The sequence below is a fragment of the Cottoperca gobio genome, chromosome 9, assembly GCF_900634415.1.
Source record: "Cottoperca gobio chromosome 9, fCotGob3.1, whole genome shotgun sequence".
Taxonomy (NCBI): Eukaryota; Metazoa; Chordata; class Actinopteri; order Perciformes; family Bovichtidae; genus Cottoperca; species Cottoperca gobio.
This window is the reverse complement of record NC_041363.1, coordinates 14,259,432-14,275,949: the sequence shown is the minus strand read 5'-3', so window position 1 is coordinate 14,275,949 and position 16,518 is coordinate 14,259,432. Positions and strand designations below refer to the sequence as shown.

At 41.9% G+C, this 16,518-nt stretch overlaps 1 protein-coding gene across 1 annotated transcript; it reads right to left on the bottom strand.

Annotated features, from left to right (window-relative positions):
• Positions 1–646: 646 nt before the first annotated feature.
• Positions 647–16,153, bottom strand: mapk4 (mitogen-activated protein kinase 4). Its single transcript, XM_029440100.1, is given in 10 exon segments — positions 647–4,130; positions 4,307–4,402; positions 4,404–4,473; positions 4,676–4,895; positions 5,204–5,282; positions 5,494–5,576; positions 7,010–7,154; positions 12,138–12,313; positions 12,932–14,406; positions 15,809–16,153. Coding segments are annotated over 9 exon segments (2,193 nt in total). The 5' UTR covers positions 13,299–14,406; positions 15,809–16,153; the 3' UTR covers positions 647–3,173.
• Positions 16,154–16,518: the final 365 nt, after the last annotated feature.

Genomic DNA, 16,518 nt, shown 5'->3' with positions numbered 1-16,518 from the left:
ATGACACATTATTTCAGTGATTTGTTATTGCAAAAAAATAAGCAAAAGCATAACATACAGTTGATGAGAAAAGATTATAAAATGAATTGCTAAACAGCAGAGGGCATTAGAGGTCTGCTTTTGAATGGTCAACTAACCCCAGATTTCACTATGCATTGGCAACATTACATTTACGCTGGGGTGAATTATCAACCTGCAACCTTCAGGGTCTTCAAATGCCCTACATCATGTGTTTCAGTAATGTATATTGTTGGTATTGTAGTATTGAGGAATATGCACCACCAAAGTAGATTACCACAAATCACATTAACATTCAGCCAAATTGCCAAAATAGTTAGAAAACAAAGGGAACAATAGGATTACTTTAAACTCAATAGTTCTCAATAGTGATCAGTCATGTGGTCATGGATAGATTGATTTTCACTGATGTTGATTCTTATTTTTATCGTATTTCTGTTTATGGTCTGTGCTGTTGTGTATGTGTATATGTTTGCCTTTTGAGTTGTGTGTATTTGTACGGCCCATCTAGGGAAGGCTGTCCCTACACAAACTAATCAAATACAAAATACCCTTAAATAATTAATTCCAGAAATAATTGTCATCTCAATTGGCATTACGCCATAAAAATAGAAAACATGAGGTGAAATAACACTTTAGGTAATGTTTTATTAATTCTTCAGCAAAAACAGAAACTGCAAAAAGAGCTACTATCAATCAATATTGAGCATTTAAAAACTCCACAGCTTTTCTCAAATGAAAAGCTGAAACCTTCTTAAAGCGTGAGTACAAAATAAACAAAAGCCCACATAAATCTAAATGTCCAAAAAAGTGACACATAAAAACAAATTTTAAGCTATTTGAATAGTTGTAAGCCATGCAGAAGGGAGAGGATATGTTACATTCAGCAAGCTGGAAGCATCGAGGTGTACTGAGGCACATTTTCTACATTACTTCACATACTTAAAATAGTTACAGTATGCTTGTGTTATTTGTCAATGATGTTATTGCTGGCTTAGGTTACCTGCGGAGGAAACTATATCATTCAAAATAGGTTAAAAACAAAACTCATTTAAATTAGTTTGACTGCAGCACAGCTTAAGTCTATTTCTATAAATAGATAAATGGTTCTGAATCACAAAATGGACAGTTTGCACCTTGACAGTGGTGTCGTTCCAGTTGAGGAAAACCTGTATTTCTGAATGTGCTAGTGACTCAAATGTGCTTCATGTCTACTGTGAAAATATAAGAATTTACCTGGCTTTGCTGTATCATAGCTTGTACTGTTAGCAATTCTCACATATGGCTCATACTATGTTGTGAAAGTGATGATCTGTCCACAACCTGTGTATGTTTGCCGACAGTGAAGGTGCAAATATTATGTGAGTCAACCTTTTTAGACCAACTTGACATGAGCATTAATATTTAACAGCTGTTAACGGCAGAGAAAGAGATACAGTTGCTGCATTGTGGAAAGTAGGATATCAACTTGACACACTATCGCTGTCCTAGTGTTCTGTGTGATGATGTGGATTGAGAATTAAAATGATTAGAGAGTAAGCGGGTATGAAAGACTTTGTGCTGGCAGTGTGTTTTATGCATCTCAGTATTGTGCCTCTGGGGTGCCCAATAGATGGACCCTTGTATAGACTGTACACATGTGGTACACCCACAGCAGAGCATTACATGTCAAACCGGGGATGGTGGAACCCTATTTCTTCCAGGTTACAAAATGACATGGAATATTTTAATTCCATTTCCATATCCAAGATGCACTTGATTGAGAAAGCATGAGGCTCAAGCCAACAGCCTTAATCTGTTAATAACTTACATCCGACTATATCTTTTACCTGATTTGGTTACCTTGAATAAATAACAATCTGAGGGTCTACTGTCTTCAACGCTGGCTAGAAAAGTATTTCAAAATATATGTTTTGGTTTTTTTCTGTTTCATATATTAATATGGTTATTGGGCAGCATTGAGGAGTTTTGAGTACAAATCATTTACTATAAAGGTTTGCAAAGGATCTACGTTCTCCAAAATATAAGCTACTGTTGTTTGCATTATAGCTTTGTGTGGCTAACAGTTAAGTGAGCAAAATGGTGACAGATATCTCACAGTCTAGTACAGAGAGGATAGTATCTTTTCAGTAAGTGTACAGAAGATGATGACCTTGTTTGGTGCATCAGGCAGACAAGATAATAAACTACTTAAGATTGAAATCGAGCATAAATTATTACGATAAATCATTCCACAATTAAACTAAATACAACTCACTCCAAATAAACAGAAAATTGTGATTCAGCAAATAATACTTTAGACATTTTAGATATCAATACCAACAGTCTTGAGAAATACTATAGATTTAAATACGAAAACAGTTTTATACAAGTTTACAAGGCATGTAGCACTGCAGTGACAGAGCTCATTAAGTCACTGTGAGAGTGTTAAAACAGTAACAAATAAAATCCTTATTGTTCATCACGCAGCACAATTTCACTGATTAGTTTTCAGTTAATACATTCAGCATTTGCCGTGTCATTATCATTATTCGGTGAACATCACCATTGGAAGACTGTCTGACGTTTCAAAAAAATAACTGACTGACTGACACACAGCAGATATCTTGTATAGAAACAAAATTCTAAAGCAAACTTAAAATAAACCTAAGTGATTCCTCTCCAGTAGGTGTTACTGTCATTTAGCACACATTAGCCTGGGTAACTCTTGTTGCAGTCATATGCAGATGTTTGCTGAATAAGTCGCAATCAAGTCAAGGTTTGACCCATCTTGTACTTGACAAATGACAGCAAACCACAAATACCACAATCATTAATTAGTTGATTATTTCTAGATATTCCCATGTAGAACAAATCCTTGATATTTGCAATGCTAATCATGGTTATTCATATTCAACCCAAATACGTTTTGACCTCTTATTGCCTGAGAGCACCACTTGACAAAGCTGCAGGGTTGCTTGTTTAAGTGAGAGTTTTAGTCACAGTGTGTAGCTTGTCATCGCACTAGTAACAAAAAGACTACAAACACTAAGGTCTAATGTTTAAGCAGCAGATTCAACCACGGACACCCCTTACTATGTAGAGCACTATGAGCATTTGGAAGTGCTAGCCATTATGAGGCTATACTGCGGTGGACCTGAAGTTAAAATTCAACATCAAGAGTTGGGGGCCTGAGGTGGAGGAGTCCTGTGCTCTGGAAGCCTGGGCACCTTGCGGTTAATGTTCGGCTGTTTGCTTTCTTCCCTCCATCCTCCATCTTTTAATTTCTTTCCGTCTGCTTTCTCCTTATTCTGCCGGCACAGTTTCAGTGCGCGGGATATGAACACGTCCAGGTCGAACAGCCGCTCTTTTTGCTTGACAGGAAGTGACTCCAAGGAGTCATCGTTTACTGGCTGAGAAATGGATGAAGTAGAAGAAAGGGGTTGAAATTCTTGGGAAGGAAAAAGTGGGAAGGTAGGGGGAGACACTGTTTGAGGTGACTGAGGGGGAATTGGAGAGGTAGGAGATGAGGGGAGAAGTGAGGGAAGGGAATTAGGGGAAGACGTGACAGGCTGAAGTGGGCTCAGTCTGTCTTCATCATATTCAGCTGATGGTTGCCGCACAACTTCCGTATAGTGGAAAACTGGAGTTGGATTGTCAGTCGGGGAGAGAGGGAGAGGGGGAGAGGAGATGTAGCAAGAGGGTGAGAATGGCTCCACAGAAGGACTTGGACTGGGTGAGTGCAGATGAGACTGGGTGCTCTCCACCCAGCGAGAGATCTCTTGGAATAAATCCCCCGTGTCCTCTTCTTCTTCCTCTTCTGCTTCCTCCTCTTTCATCGCTCCCAGGTCCTCCACGCTGCCACCAATAGGCTCAGCAGGCGCAGGGAGGCTGTTAGTGTTACGCTTCCAGTGAGACAGATCCAGGATCAGCTTAGGCTCTGAGTAATGTTGAGGCTTGCCCTCCCTCCAGGCAATTTTATCCAGATATGAAGGAGAGCCCACTTTGTAGTCACAGGAGCGGCCACAGTCCAGTTCCCCATACCCTAAACCACAGGCCCGTTCCAGAGAAGAGTGAGAGTTTTCCAGGAAACGTTCAGCTGAGCTGCTGTGGGAATACTTGCGTGGGTCGACCTTTATAATATAGATGGGGAGTAGCAGGTGGCGAGGGGGAAGGTGATAAAAAGGGGAGAATTACTTCCAGTTGTATTGTGTTTTGACTGATTCTATATATTCTTTATATTGCATTAATTAAAATAATAATTGTACAAATCAGTCAGTATGGGGGAAAATGACAAAGCATATCCAACCTGCGCCTCCTCTAACAATGCGACGGAACTGGCCCGGGGGTCTCTCTGCACCTCCTCATCCTCTGTGGTGTCTCCCAGGTCAGAGGTCATGTGGCCAAGGGGGCATGCAGCGACACCTGCCGCCTGACTGCTGCCAGGACACATCAGTTGATAAACTGTTCTCGTACCTGCAGGAGGGCAGAAATAAAGTATTCATATTAGTCTTATAATAACTTCGCTGACCAGTATATATTCAGTTATGTTGAATCTTTGGTAGTTTCTTGTATCTCATCATGCTTTGCCAGACCTTTCTCTTCCCTTTGCACTTGCACTTTGGATTTTTTATTCAACATATCAAATACTAGTGTATACAAATGTAAATCTACACACCTCTCCCAGTGGATGCTGGAGGCTTGACTGTTGCTGTTGCTGAGACTCTGCTCGGTGACGAGGCTGTCCTCCAGTTCGTCCTCGATGCGGAAGGGATGCGATGAGGTGGGCTCATCCTCTGGACAGGAGTACTGCTCGAGGAAGGGGTGGGTAAGCGCTGCTTTAGCTGTCAGCCGATCCATGGGGTTAAAGGTCAAAATACGCTGAAGGAAGTCCACGGCTGAGAAGAGAAGAAGAAAGGATCAGTGAGGGAGGAAGAAGATAATAAAATGTAGTGTCCATGTAATGTGCTCTTCTTAAAAATATATTCTTATGCATCTTTCTCTCTCAGTATAAAATTGTATGTGTTAGACCTCAAAGCCTCAACAGCCTACTCTATCATCTCTTCATCCTTCAAAGTTTGGAGAAGCTGCTGTCTTCAATATCTTTATTTACTTCTCACATCTTCCATTACTCTTATTTGTCCCAATTCTATGTTATACTGCTTAGCCTTCCTCTTCTTACCACTACTCAATTCCCTCCGCTCACCCTGAGCATCCACTTCAGGCAGCAATTCAGAAAAGGGTTTCTTGACTTTCCATCCATGACTGACATATGAAGGCATCACCTGGGAAACGAATGACAGAGTTAAAATATGTGCATTATTCTGCTGTTATTTCTTTTTGAACATTTCAAGGCAATCCCCTAAGTTTACTGTAACCTTGTCTGACTAAATCATTTTCAGTCTAAAGCTGCAAACATAACATGACAGCATGTTCCATATTTAAACAATCAGTTTGCAGACATATGACTAGCAGCAGCAGCCACTGAGGTGTCACCTGTAGCAGGTCCTGCCTGTCCTCCTCTCTCAGCACCGGCACTGTGTCGAGAATCAGCGTCATCTGCTCCAGCTCATGAGCTCCTGGTAAAGGGAATTGGCCAATCAGAGATAAGCAGAGAAGCGACATAGGATCAGTTACATAAGCAGAGAAAAAGTGACCAATTAGAGTCAAACAGGAATAATTTGGAGGTGTGAGCTGTCGAATGAAAAAAATGATAAGGTAAGGACGTTCAAGAACAAATGAACAGATAGGATGGAATACTTTGCATACAATTATTAAAATGGTCAAATCACCACTCCAAATATTAGAGCCAAATATTACAACACCCACTTCAATTGTAATTCCAGTGCATTAAAATCTGATAAAATGTCACTTCTTCCATCTTTTGTTTTGGGCAGCACTTATTTGCAGGTAGTATAAACAATTCCTCATCCTTCTATAATTGGCAGACATTTACCCAAACTATTGCCCAAGCCTAATATTAAACCTATATAGCCGAAAACATCTAACTAAGTTTGCTTCTGGTAAATCAGCAACCTGGGAGAAATCATTTTCTGTGACGCTCAACTCTTAAAAATGTTACTTTTGCCAACTGATGACTGGAGAACAGATATTATGAAGTCACTGACTGTGGTGTTGCCAGACATGCAAAATGCTCAAACTTTTCAGGTCAGAGCAGAGCTGAAGCATTTTCCCACACATGTGATACAGTGTGGATTTGCCCTTTAAATGTTTCCTTCGAGCTAATGGGCATCAGTAGGTGGTGCTATATCAATACATTCACTACTCTAAGAAATAAGCAAGCAGTGGTAGTGCATTTGGATGAGAGTGCATAGCTTCACCTATGGTAGACAAAAACAAAAATAAAATCTGGTGTTTAGGTGAAAAGCAAGGCAAACATCTCTGACAGTGAATGTATGAAATTCTAGCAGAGAGGAACACCAGGGAACAGATGACGCTATTGAGTTTATGGCACCATCTCTCTTGTGGTGTAGAGGGCTGGTAGAGGTCAAATCAGCCTGTCAGGAGGAACTACATCTGCTTCAGACAACGAGAATTTCTCTATCATCATTGTTATTCTGGTCAGGCAAAGAAGGAGCCTGCAGAAAGAGAACAATGTATCTTTGGTGGAGGACACTGTACAAAAACCCTCTCCTTAGCTCTCACTTGATGCCACCACGTCTTTTTATTCTTCATCTCTGCTTGTGAGAACTTTGTATAAGTTGACAAAGATGTTTTGAATACAGCTAATTTACATGAATATACAACTGTATTCACTTAGCCACCCAAAGAAGCCTGATTTCAATGTTCTATCTTATTTAGGCTGGTGTTTATTATTGCTAAGACGGTAAAGAAAGATCTTGCAAGGCTTTTATGTGTCTGCTAAATATTAATGATATCTTCAAATTTCATTATGCCATCAAATAAATGATGAGCAAAATCATAATGTTCCTGCAGGACATCAAGGTCATGAGTTTGTTAGAGGACACTGCATGACAAACAGTAGAGGTACCTGCAAACAGCATGCGTCCTGTGAGCATCTCAGCCAGTATGCAGCCAGCGGCCCACATGTCGATCGCCTTGGTATAGTTGTTGGGGGACAGGAGCAGACGGGGGGAACAGTACCACTTAGTTACCAGACCCTCGGACAGATAACCCTGGAGAAGGAGGTGACGGTGTCAGAAACGATAGGGAAAAGAGAGAGAAAGAGGTAAGTTAAGAGAACGATTTACTGTACTTACAGTACATTAGTGATGAGCATGCAACAGATCGGCTTGTTACCACTTCTTCTTTAGTAGTGTATTTGTAAGTCTTCATGCACTTGCAGGTGTATGGGGTGTTTCTCAATTAATAATTATTAAGCATTGTGAAGTCGGTAATGTCAGCTACAAAAAGGAAATTTGAGCTCACAAGGGATATTTTGATTTAGAAAAAGATTTAGAAATAATTCATTATTTTACATCAGTTTAATGAGGAATGCGAACGGGCTTCTGGATACACTCTGCAGTAGAAGACAGTTACCGAGTTTCACCGAGCCTTTGATGCTCTCCTGTTTAACACACGTCCTCTCATTAGTGCTGCTCCGACAACGCTCCCTTCCGCCTTTTACTTTTGTAAATGTTCACCTTGTGAACAACACCGATGATGACGTGCATGGCGATGAGCCACAAGGCAAATGTATTTGCCTGTTGCTATCAATAATACTCCCGTCACCTCTTATATATCACTACTCCTTTCACTCACTGTAATCGCTCCACTCTCTGACCTTACAAAATCTCAAAATCCCTGAACTTACTACATGATATTTCTATTCTTTTCCTGGCCTCGTTCCTCTCCTGAGCCACATTTTACTGCCCCAGGCTCTACAGACTGCTCAACAAAATATTCTTATATAAGGCTTCCACATTCTCACACATTTGTATATGTGTCAGGTCTAAAGGCTAACTTAATTTCAACACTACAATATTCATGATAGCATACTATAATAGGGAGACTGAGGACATATAAAGTTAACTTTTGTCTTACTGACATACTATTTTTTGTTCCCCCGAAAAAATTGATTTCTATGTTTTGGAAAAGGGGCCCGAAAATAAGGCAGGGGTCCTTGTCCTATCCTTTCCTCCCTCCTTTCTCTGTCCTTGCTGCTCTTCTCCCCTTCTGCCCTCTCATCACCCCTCCCTGCTGTTTCTATTTTCTGACTCTTTCTAGGCTTATGCCATAACGACAGCATTGGATTCACCCTTGCCCAGATGAGTTTTCATACTTAAAATGGATGTCAGAAATTGTTCTGTGAACTGTTTCACACCAGTGTAATTATCTCGGGCCACATGTAACACCAGCACAACATCCCACTCTCAGGACCCTCTGATGATTACATTTTAGATTGTTTTGTCTCAACATGTTTTAGATTTTACTTGACAGCTGTAAAGCGAGGCCCTTCTTCATATGTGAAGATGGCAAAAAAAGAAAAAGAAGAAGTGAATTGTGTCTCGGTTAGCAGGTTCATGACATGACTCAGAGCCTTAACTCATTGTGAGCCACCCACGTCAATACCCTCTTAAACGTCTCTTCCAGCAATGTGCCCCTACATAGAAACCTGCCTTTAGGGAGTTACATTACTCCTGTTCAATATGTTATAATGAGTTGCCCAGTTAAACAGAACTAGCTCTGAATAAGAGGAATATTGAAATTCAATTTTGCAGCTCTCTTTAGCCTTACTGTTTCTCTTCTCTCTACTGTTTGCTCCTCCTGTGCTGCCTCTCCTTTCATTCCTACTCTCTTTACCCCTACGTCATGTGCACCCTTATCTACTTCTTTTATGCTCTCTACTCCCTCTGTTCTGCCCTCACTGCACCTTTCTTACTGCCTCCCCTTCCCTCCATGCCCTCCCTCATCGTTGCATGTGTGCCAGCAGATGACAGAGCAGAAACTGATGCTGAGTGTTCAATGATGCACACACCTTGTCGTCTAGCTGTCTGTCCCTCTTTGCTGAGTAGTCTCTCTATCCCTGAAAGCATTTGATAGACAGTGTTTTTAAAGGAGTGGTCATGTTTTGTGTCAAAAGTACAACATTTTTAGGATGGAATTTTATTTGATGATAATTAAAAACAGGAAAAGAAACATATTTAGGTCTCATTTAAAAAAAAATTATGAAATCTGTGGCCAGCTATTCACAGCTATTGGACTTCTTCATTCCTTTCCTTTGCACTCGACCTTCTCCCCCCTGTCATCACCTCCCACGTTCCTCTCCATCCATTCCCTTAATCTCACCTCAGTGTTTCTCTACGTCATTATCCGCAGCTCTGACTGTCTCCGCTACATTTTCTCTTTTCTTCACACTTCACCCTATCCCTCTCCTTTTGCCTCCTTGCTTCACCTCTTTTATCACCTGTTTCGTCCCTCCTTCACTTCTTGTCAGTTACAGTTCCATTCTGTCTATTCCTACTCCCCTCTATCTCACTTCCTTCCCTTACATCCTTTCTTTTCTCTTTCTTTTCCAACACTCTCTCCTTATTCATCTTTCCTCTACTTATTTCTCCTTCATGAATAATTTCTTGGCTGGATCCAGCGTTGCCTCAGCAGGTGACATTCCCACATACACTCCAAGTTCCTACTGATGTTGACAGTAAACAACATCAAAAATAATGTTTTTTCTGCCTCTGTTTCCCTTCTCTCTCCTCTCAACCTGTCTGCCATTTTTTTGCCTGAATAAATGTTTGTCTGTGAGAGCCACATCTTGACTGCTTGTCAAACAGCCTCACTTCGATGCACTGCAGAGTCACAGTGTGCTGACAAAACTACTGTGATTACACAGACCAGGAGGTCATTCAACTGCAAATCTAAACCAGGCAATGTCACTGTAAAATATGACATAATATAAAACCTGATTACGGTTGACTGTGACGCAAAGACCCTGTTTGAAAGCAATACAAACAAGCCATAAAAAAACAATGTTTTATGACCAAATATCAAAGTTAATGCTATTTTTGATTTTCACATCACAGCTGATGTCAATACTGCCCACGTCTATTACCACAAAAATGATTTTGAGAAATGTTTGCTCTGCATTATTAAATAGCAGACAGGATGCTGGCACATTCACTGCAGGCATCTGCTTTGGTGTCAACACTGCATCACCAATAGCCCAGCACCATCTCACACGCACATCGTCATACACACAAGCACACACACATAACTCTGGTAACTGACACATGAACTGGGGCAGACTCCCAATATCCAACTACAATTTAAACCATGTCAGCTGTTTTAATTAGATTGTCATGCATCTCTTATTAGTTATTGATGCATCCCTGTAATCAAAGCTTTGAGGGTATTGTCTGCAAAGGAAGAGGCTCATGCTGCAGCACCAGATCTGTCTGTCTGTCATGTCTGTCTGTCTGTCTGTCTGTCTGTCTGTCTGTCTGTCTGTCTGTCTATCTATCTGTCTGTCCGTCCATCCATCCATCCACCCATCCACCCATCTGTCTGTCCATCCATCCATTCATCCACCCGTCTGTCTGCCTGCCTGTCTGCCTGTCTGTCTGTCTGCATGTCTGTCTATCTATCTACCTTGTGACAGTGCAGTAGTTCAAGCCTGAACAAAGTGTTCTCTGCAAATATGCAGCCAAACACAGAGTGCGGAAAAGAGTGAGATAGTTTCTGCTCTCCTGTATGAACTACCTTCATCGCTCCCACTTTTTTAAATCTCTTTTTTTTTTACCCCCTTTCCTTTTCTCTCCTCTTTGCACTTTTGCTCACCCTCCTTCTTTTTCTCCCTTTCTCTGCCTTTGACATACTTTTTTATCTCCCCTCCTTTCACCCTTTCATGACTTCTCATCGTTGCTCCTCATCTGTTCTCTGCCTCCCCCTCCTCATCCCCTCCAAACGCACCCCCTGTGTCTGTGCGCAGCTGATCCTCAGTCCCGTGTTCTGAGCTGACAAAGATCGCCTTTCACAAGAGCTCCTTCACTGCTAGTGTTACAGTATTGCTATGGGATCTCCGTGCATAATAAAGCATCACAATGGAGCAGTACATTGTCACATTCATCTCTCAGAAGCCTTTGTCTACAACGGACAGGCTAATCACAGGGTTTGATTAGCACAAAACAAGATACCAGGTTAGGGAAGAAGCTGTTAACAGCAAGGTTTGGGCTGGAGAAGAGGCCTTATATGAAAGACAGGTCGGCAAGATCAGACATGGTGCGTATTCAGAGATATATATATAAAGAAAGATGGCTTGGCTGTACTGCAATCGCGACATGCAGAATCCTTCAAAGCACACGTTTCAGTTTCAAGTTTGAGATTTAGAATTCCTGGCTGTATTTGGCCAGCCAGTGTCCTTTTTAAAATCTGGATCTTTGTCAGAATCAGACTAATGATGTATATGATGTCACCGGAGATACCACATTGAGAGACAGACATAAATTATTCTGTGTTTCAATTGCGAGGCCAACAAAACATGAGTGGCTCGCTGGGGTGGAGCTCGAGGAGTTGCTATCTCTTCCCTGATAACAGCTTTACCTCAATGAGAGTGAGCAGAGACAATAATTAATATTACAATACTGTCCCGAGGTTCATCTATCAGGAGCAGAATGACCCCCACTGTGTCAGACTGCAATGAGGAGAGTGAAAAATCCACCTAACTTTATCAACTTTGCTGGCTTGAATATTTATAGTATGATTCATTTTTGTAGAACAAGTATCAAAAAGTACCAAGACAAAATAACGCAGCCAACATTATGTGGACAGAGATCTGAACTGTTATGCTGGCTTGTCTTCTGAAGATTTTGGATTTACAAAAATGAATATAAACTTGTTAAGAGAGCAGGAGGCTTAAGAATAATGATCAGAGGCAGTTATTGGCTCTGGTCACATGTTCTACATCTACATGCCCCAAAAAGATCACTATGTGTAATTAGGGCTGGACATGTTTGTGTTCCTGATTATTACAAACTTCCATCTTATATGTTTGATCATCAGTCAAAGTGTTTTCACTTAAAAAAACAAGACATCCAACTACTAGTATATGCGTATAACCAAACCAACCTTCACACTTGATGTAATGTACTTGATGCAAGTGTAAATGTCTCTGCAGTTGGCCTGTGTGTGTTTGTGTGTGGTGGGGTTCCTTCTTCTCTTACCTTATGAGAATAATGAGGATCGACTATCCTGGCCAGCCCGAAGTCTCCAATCTTGAGCAGCAGTTGGTCTGTGTTGATGAATATGTTGGCAGGCTTCAGATCTCTGTGCAGGACGTTAGCTGAGTGGATGAACTTCAGTCCCCTCAGCAGCTGGTAGAACAGCAGAGTAGCGTGACCTGTTCAAGGGAAAAAGTTAGATATCAGGATACACATCGCTTGTATTCTCTCATGAGTAATTACTATAACAATGCTTACTCCTAACTGAGGTGAATATGCTTAGTTATGTTGAATTGAGTAAAGCTAGAATGGATAGGTTAATCCACATTTGAACTTGTCAAAAGTGAAATAATTAAAAACAAAACATGAATGAATGAAGGAAAGACTCAAAGAACAAGCACATTTTGGGTAATGACTTCATATGGGCCAAACTCTTTTGGCACATATGTCAAAATGATGGTTTTGCATCACTCAAACACTTAACAAACATGTTTATGTAGGATACAAGCAAGTTGAATGAATGCATTAACACATTCTGGGCAGAATTTGAATGTGATTTTCAAATGTGTGAATTGTGGATAAAGTACTATCTCAGTAAACAAGTCCCAAAAGGGCTGCCACTAAATCCACCAAATCACAGTGTAAACAAAGCCAGCAGTGCTGCAGAAACAAAACAGTAGTGTTTCAACATGAAGCACCACACTGTGAAATGGCGTTTTACTGTCCAAATTCAAAGGAAATAACATTTTTGATTGTTTATAGCTTGAACTTTCTATTTCCCTTTTGTTTCCCCATACCTGTGGGTAGTGGTCCTTGTTCGAGCAGCCGAGCCAGATCCGTCTCCATGCACTCCTGGACGATGTACAGGGCACTCAGTTGGGTCGGGTCTCTGGGCAGTGGTCGTCCGTACGGCGCCAAAACCTCATTAACACTCACCACATTTTCATGGTGAAGCCGGCGGGTGATCCTGACCTCCCGCAGAGCGTGCTTTACCGTCACTGCATCACGCATCACCAGCTTTTTAATCGCCACACGCTGTCCTGTGCGCTCGTCCACAGCTGAGAGGACCAGGCCTGTAACACCCGTGCCGAGAGGTCGAAGGTCAACAAAGTGCCCACCCAGATCAAAACCATGGAGGAAGAGGGGGGTCTCTTGTCTGGCCATGATCGCTCAGTCTGGAGGTCTTAGGGACAATGATAGATGATTCTAAGTACTTCAAGCTCGATGGATCCCCACACTATCTAGATTAAAAGTGCTTTGTTATTATCTCAAGCACATGATGTTACATCTTGCTGGTGAGTCCAGAACCTTAACTAAAGACCAGAATTTTTCTTTAGGTAGCTGGTGCATGTAAACCGAAATTCAGTACAATAACTAGTCTGGCAAAAGGTGGTAGCAGTTTTAGGGGGCCCACAAAAGTTCCAGAATTGGGCCCAGAATTTTGAGCTGAACAAAGTATTGCAAGCAGGTTAGAAAAGAAGATATGTTTCCTTCAGGCCCAAGAAGCGTCTTTGTGCATCATCTTCTCCTCCTCTTCTGGTCCTGTGTGGGCAGATTCTTAATAAATCGCCCTTTTAGTGAACCAGCTGAGAATCCACAAGGCACCACATTTAAAAACAACCTTTTAGGTGTTTAGAACAAAGAGTGTAAAGTACATGTTTAAAAATATCAACATTTTCCTCTTGACACTTGATGATGATGTCTGTTCCAAAGATGTTATTTGACGCTGTAGTCTGCTGCAGGAATGCACTTCTATTCTCTTATTGTATTTTCTTCACGCGCAGATAGTCAGGATATCAGTGAGTCTTATTAATACTACCCAGGGCAGGGGTATCCATAGAAACAGCCCTGTGTGGCTGATCCTGCTCTTACATGTGTAGATGCATCATGGGACAGCACCAGGCGGACAGGCAGTAATCCTCATCGACCAGTCAAAGAGTTCGATAGTGAGGCAGAAGAAAGGAGGTGGGGTTAGGTGAGGTGAATTCAATGAGACTCTGTAGGCTCCTCCTCTTCTTCCATGATACCAGAGTCTGTCAGTCAGACAAAGTCATTCAGTGCAAGATCCACAGTTGGACAGCCGCCAAATCCCAGAACTGTGGTACTATCTGTGTGTGCATGTGCATAAGTGTGCATGCATTTAATCCCTCAGTAATCTGCTTCCTGTTGCCTTCTCATAAATGTAGGGATTTCAGCATCAGGCTATGCTGATGCACTGTGAAGAGATACTGCCTATTAGCTGAGTCTCTTAACACATCTGCTGCCACTGCTGCTGCTGGGAAGGAAAAGAGGAAATGGGGTGAACAGAAGAGAAGACAAAGATGAAAGTAACACAGCAACAGAGCCAGTGTGTTAACAGGGTCTGTGTTGCAGGAGTTACCATTACATAACACTGAATGGCAGTGTAAACTAATCTACAATTTAATGTGCTTAGAGAGGATAATCACATCAATTTAGTGATGCTTTAATATCTGCTCTGTGATGCTGTTGACATTTCCAAGCAGAGAGACTATTTAACAGGATAGCATGGATTACCATGGCAGCATTGTTTTTTAATGAAAAACGCTTTTCTTGTTGCCTTTTCTGATTGCATCACACAGCACAACTGTCTGATTAAAAGTGAATCAATCTACCTGACATCTCATTTCTATTTTCACCCCTTAAAAAGGTCATATACAACAAAAGCATTGCTTTTCTCACACCCCTAGATCCCTGGGCTGCAAGTCCATAAAACAAATCTCTTGGCTGTCAAAGGACTGAGGGCAGGTTTGAGTATTGTCTCTCCCTTCCTTTTCTTTCTATAAAGAGGAGATGTGCACTCAATAACTGCTCTTTAACAGCCTTCAACATACTTACAAACACACTCCATGTTCGGCCAGGCTGATTGTCAGAGGCTGAGTGTAAGGTGAGAACAGCGAGACTGGCAGAGAGGGAGCGTTGACAGTGTTGCTGGGTGGGAGGCGCAGCATTGGGCTAACTTTATATATAATGCATAACCACTGGAGATGGCGCTTGGTTTTCTCACTGTGAATTTATTCTCCATATTTCTTCATCTTATGCAACCAGAATACAGGTTATGAATACCAATAATTTGCAGTTTGTTGATGCATTGCAGTAAAATGTATTAATTTACAATTGTGAAGCTCATTGTCAATTTTTTTTTAAATATCACACTGGCTTGAAATATCATTTTATATTTAGGTTAAGGCAGAAAATGAAACTATACTCTACACTGAGCCAACATGATGTGGTGATAGTAGATGAGAGTGTACATCATGTTGTACTCTGGCTTTGTGCAGCTGCTTCTGTGGCCCTGACTGTTTTCTTTCTCTTTGTTTTACTCTATTTACTTCCCAACAGGCGTTGAGGCAGTTTTAGTTAAGATGGGAAACGCTGCATCCTCTCTGCACACTGACTTCATGCGGCTGCCTTTGTGTGTCTGCGTTCCCGTAACGCCCCTCTGACAGAACAAAAACAGTGAGGTTGAAGTGCATCTAATAAAACATAAAGCCCCATTTCCAAAAAGAAAGAAAAAGTAAACCAACGACAAACAGGCCCGTGCCTCTTTGCCTCACCAACCAGCTCCACGCTATCTTATCTATGCAGAATATGTTCGGTGTGCAATAACAAGAGGAAAGAAAGATAACAACAGCAACCATCGGTAGCCTACTCACTGGAGCATTACGCAGCCGGCCGTCCACAAACAAAGATCCGGGGAAAAGATGTGAAAGATACGGGTCCTTGGAAGCAAAGAAAGTGAAACCGCATCTCTCTTTTGTGTCTCTGTGATTCAGATGATATGGGGGGAACAGCCGGCACGGGTCGGCACCGGAGTAGATCCACCGAGATGAGATAAGGCAGCGGCTGCTATAGAGCCGGTTATTGTGGGCGACTGTCCGCACTCAGTCAGAGGAGTGATCTGAGAGAGGGAGGAGAGGAGGGATAACCCCGATCAGATACATCTACCAGACCCGAGTGGCTTCACAAACACTCTCACACTACACCATGGATGATTAACTCTTCTCTCTCTCTCTCTCTCTCTCTCTCTCTCTCTCTCTCTCTCTCTCTCTCTCTCTCTCTCTCTCGCTCGCTTCTCTCCCCCTCTCTCTCTCGTCTCTCTCTGTCTCTGTCTCTGTCTCTCCCCCCCCCCCCCCCCTCTCTCTCTCTCTCTCTCTCTCTCTCTCTCTCTCCCCCCTATCTCCCCCCCTGTCTCGCTCTCTCTCTCGGACTCCCCACGCGAAAGTAAATCCGTCAATCAAACTCAATTTGTCGACAGCCCAAACCATTACCAGCCTCCAGTTTCTTCTAGCTGGATTATTATAGCTTGATCATTATAGTCATCTACTGTCCCTACAGAGGAAGCTAGAGAGGATCCTTTGTTTAG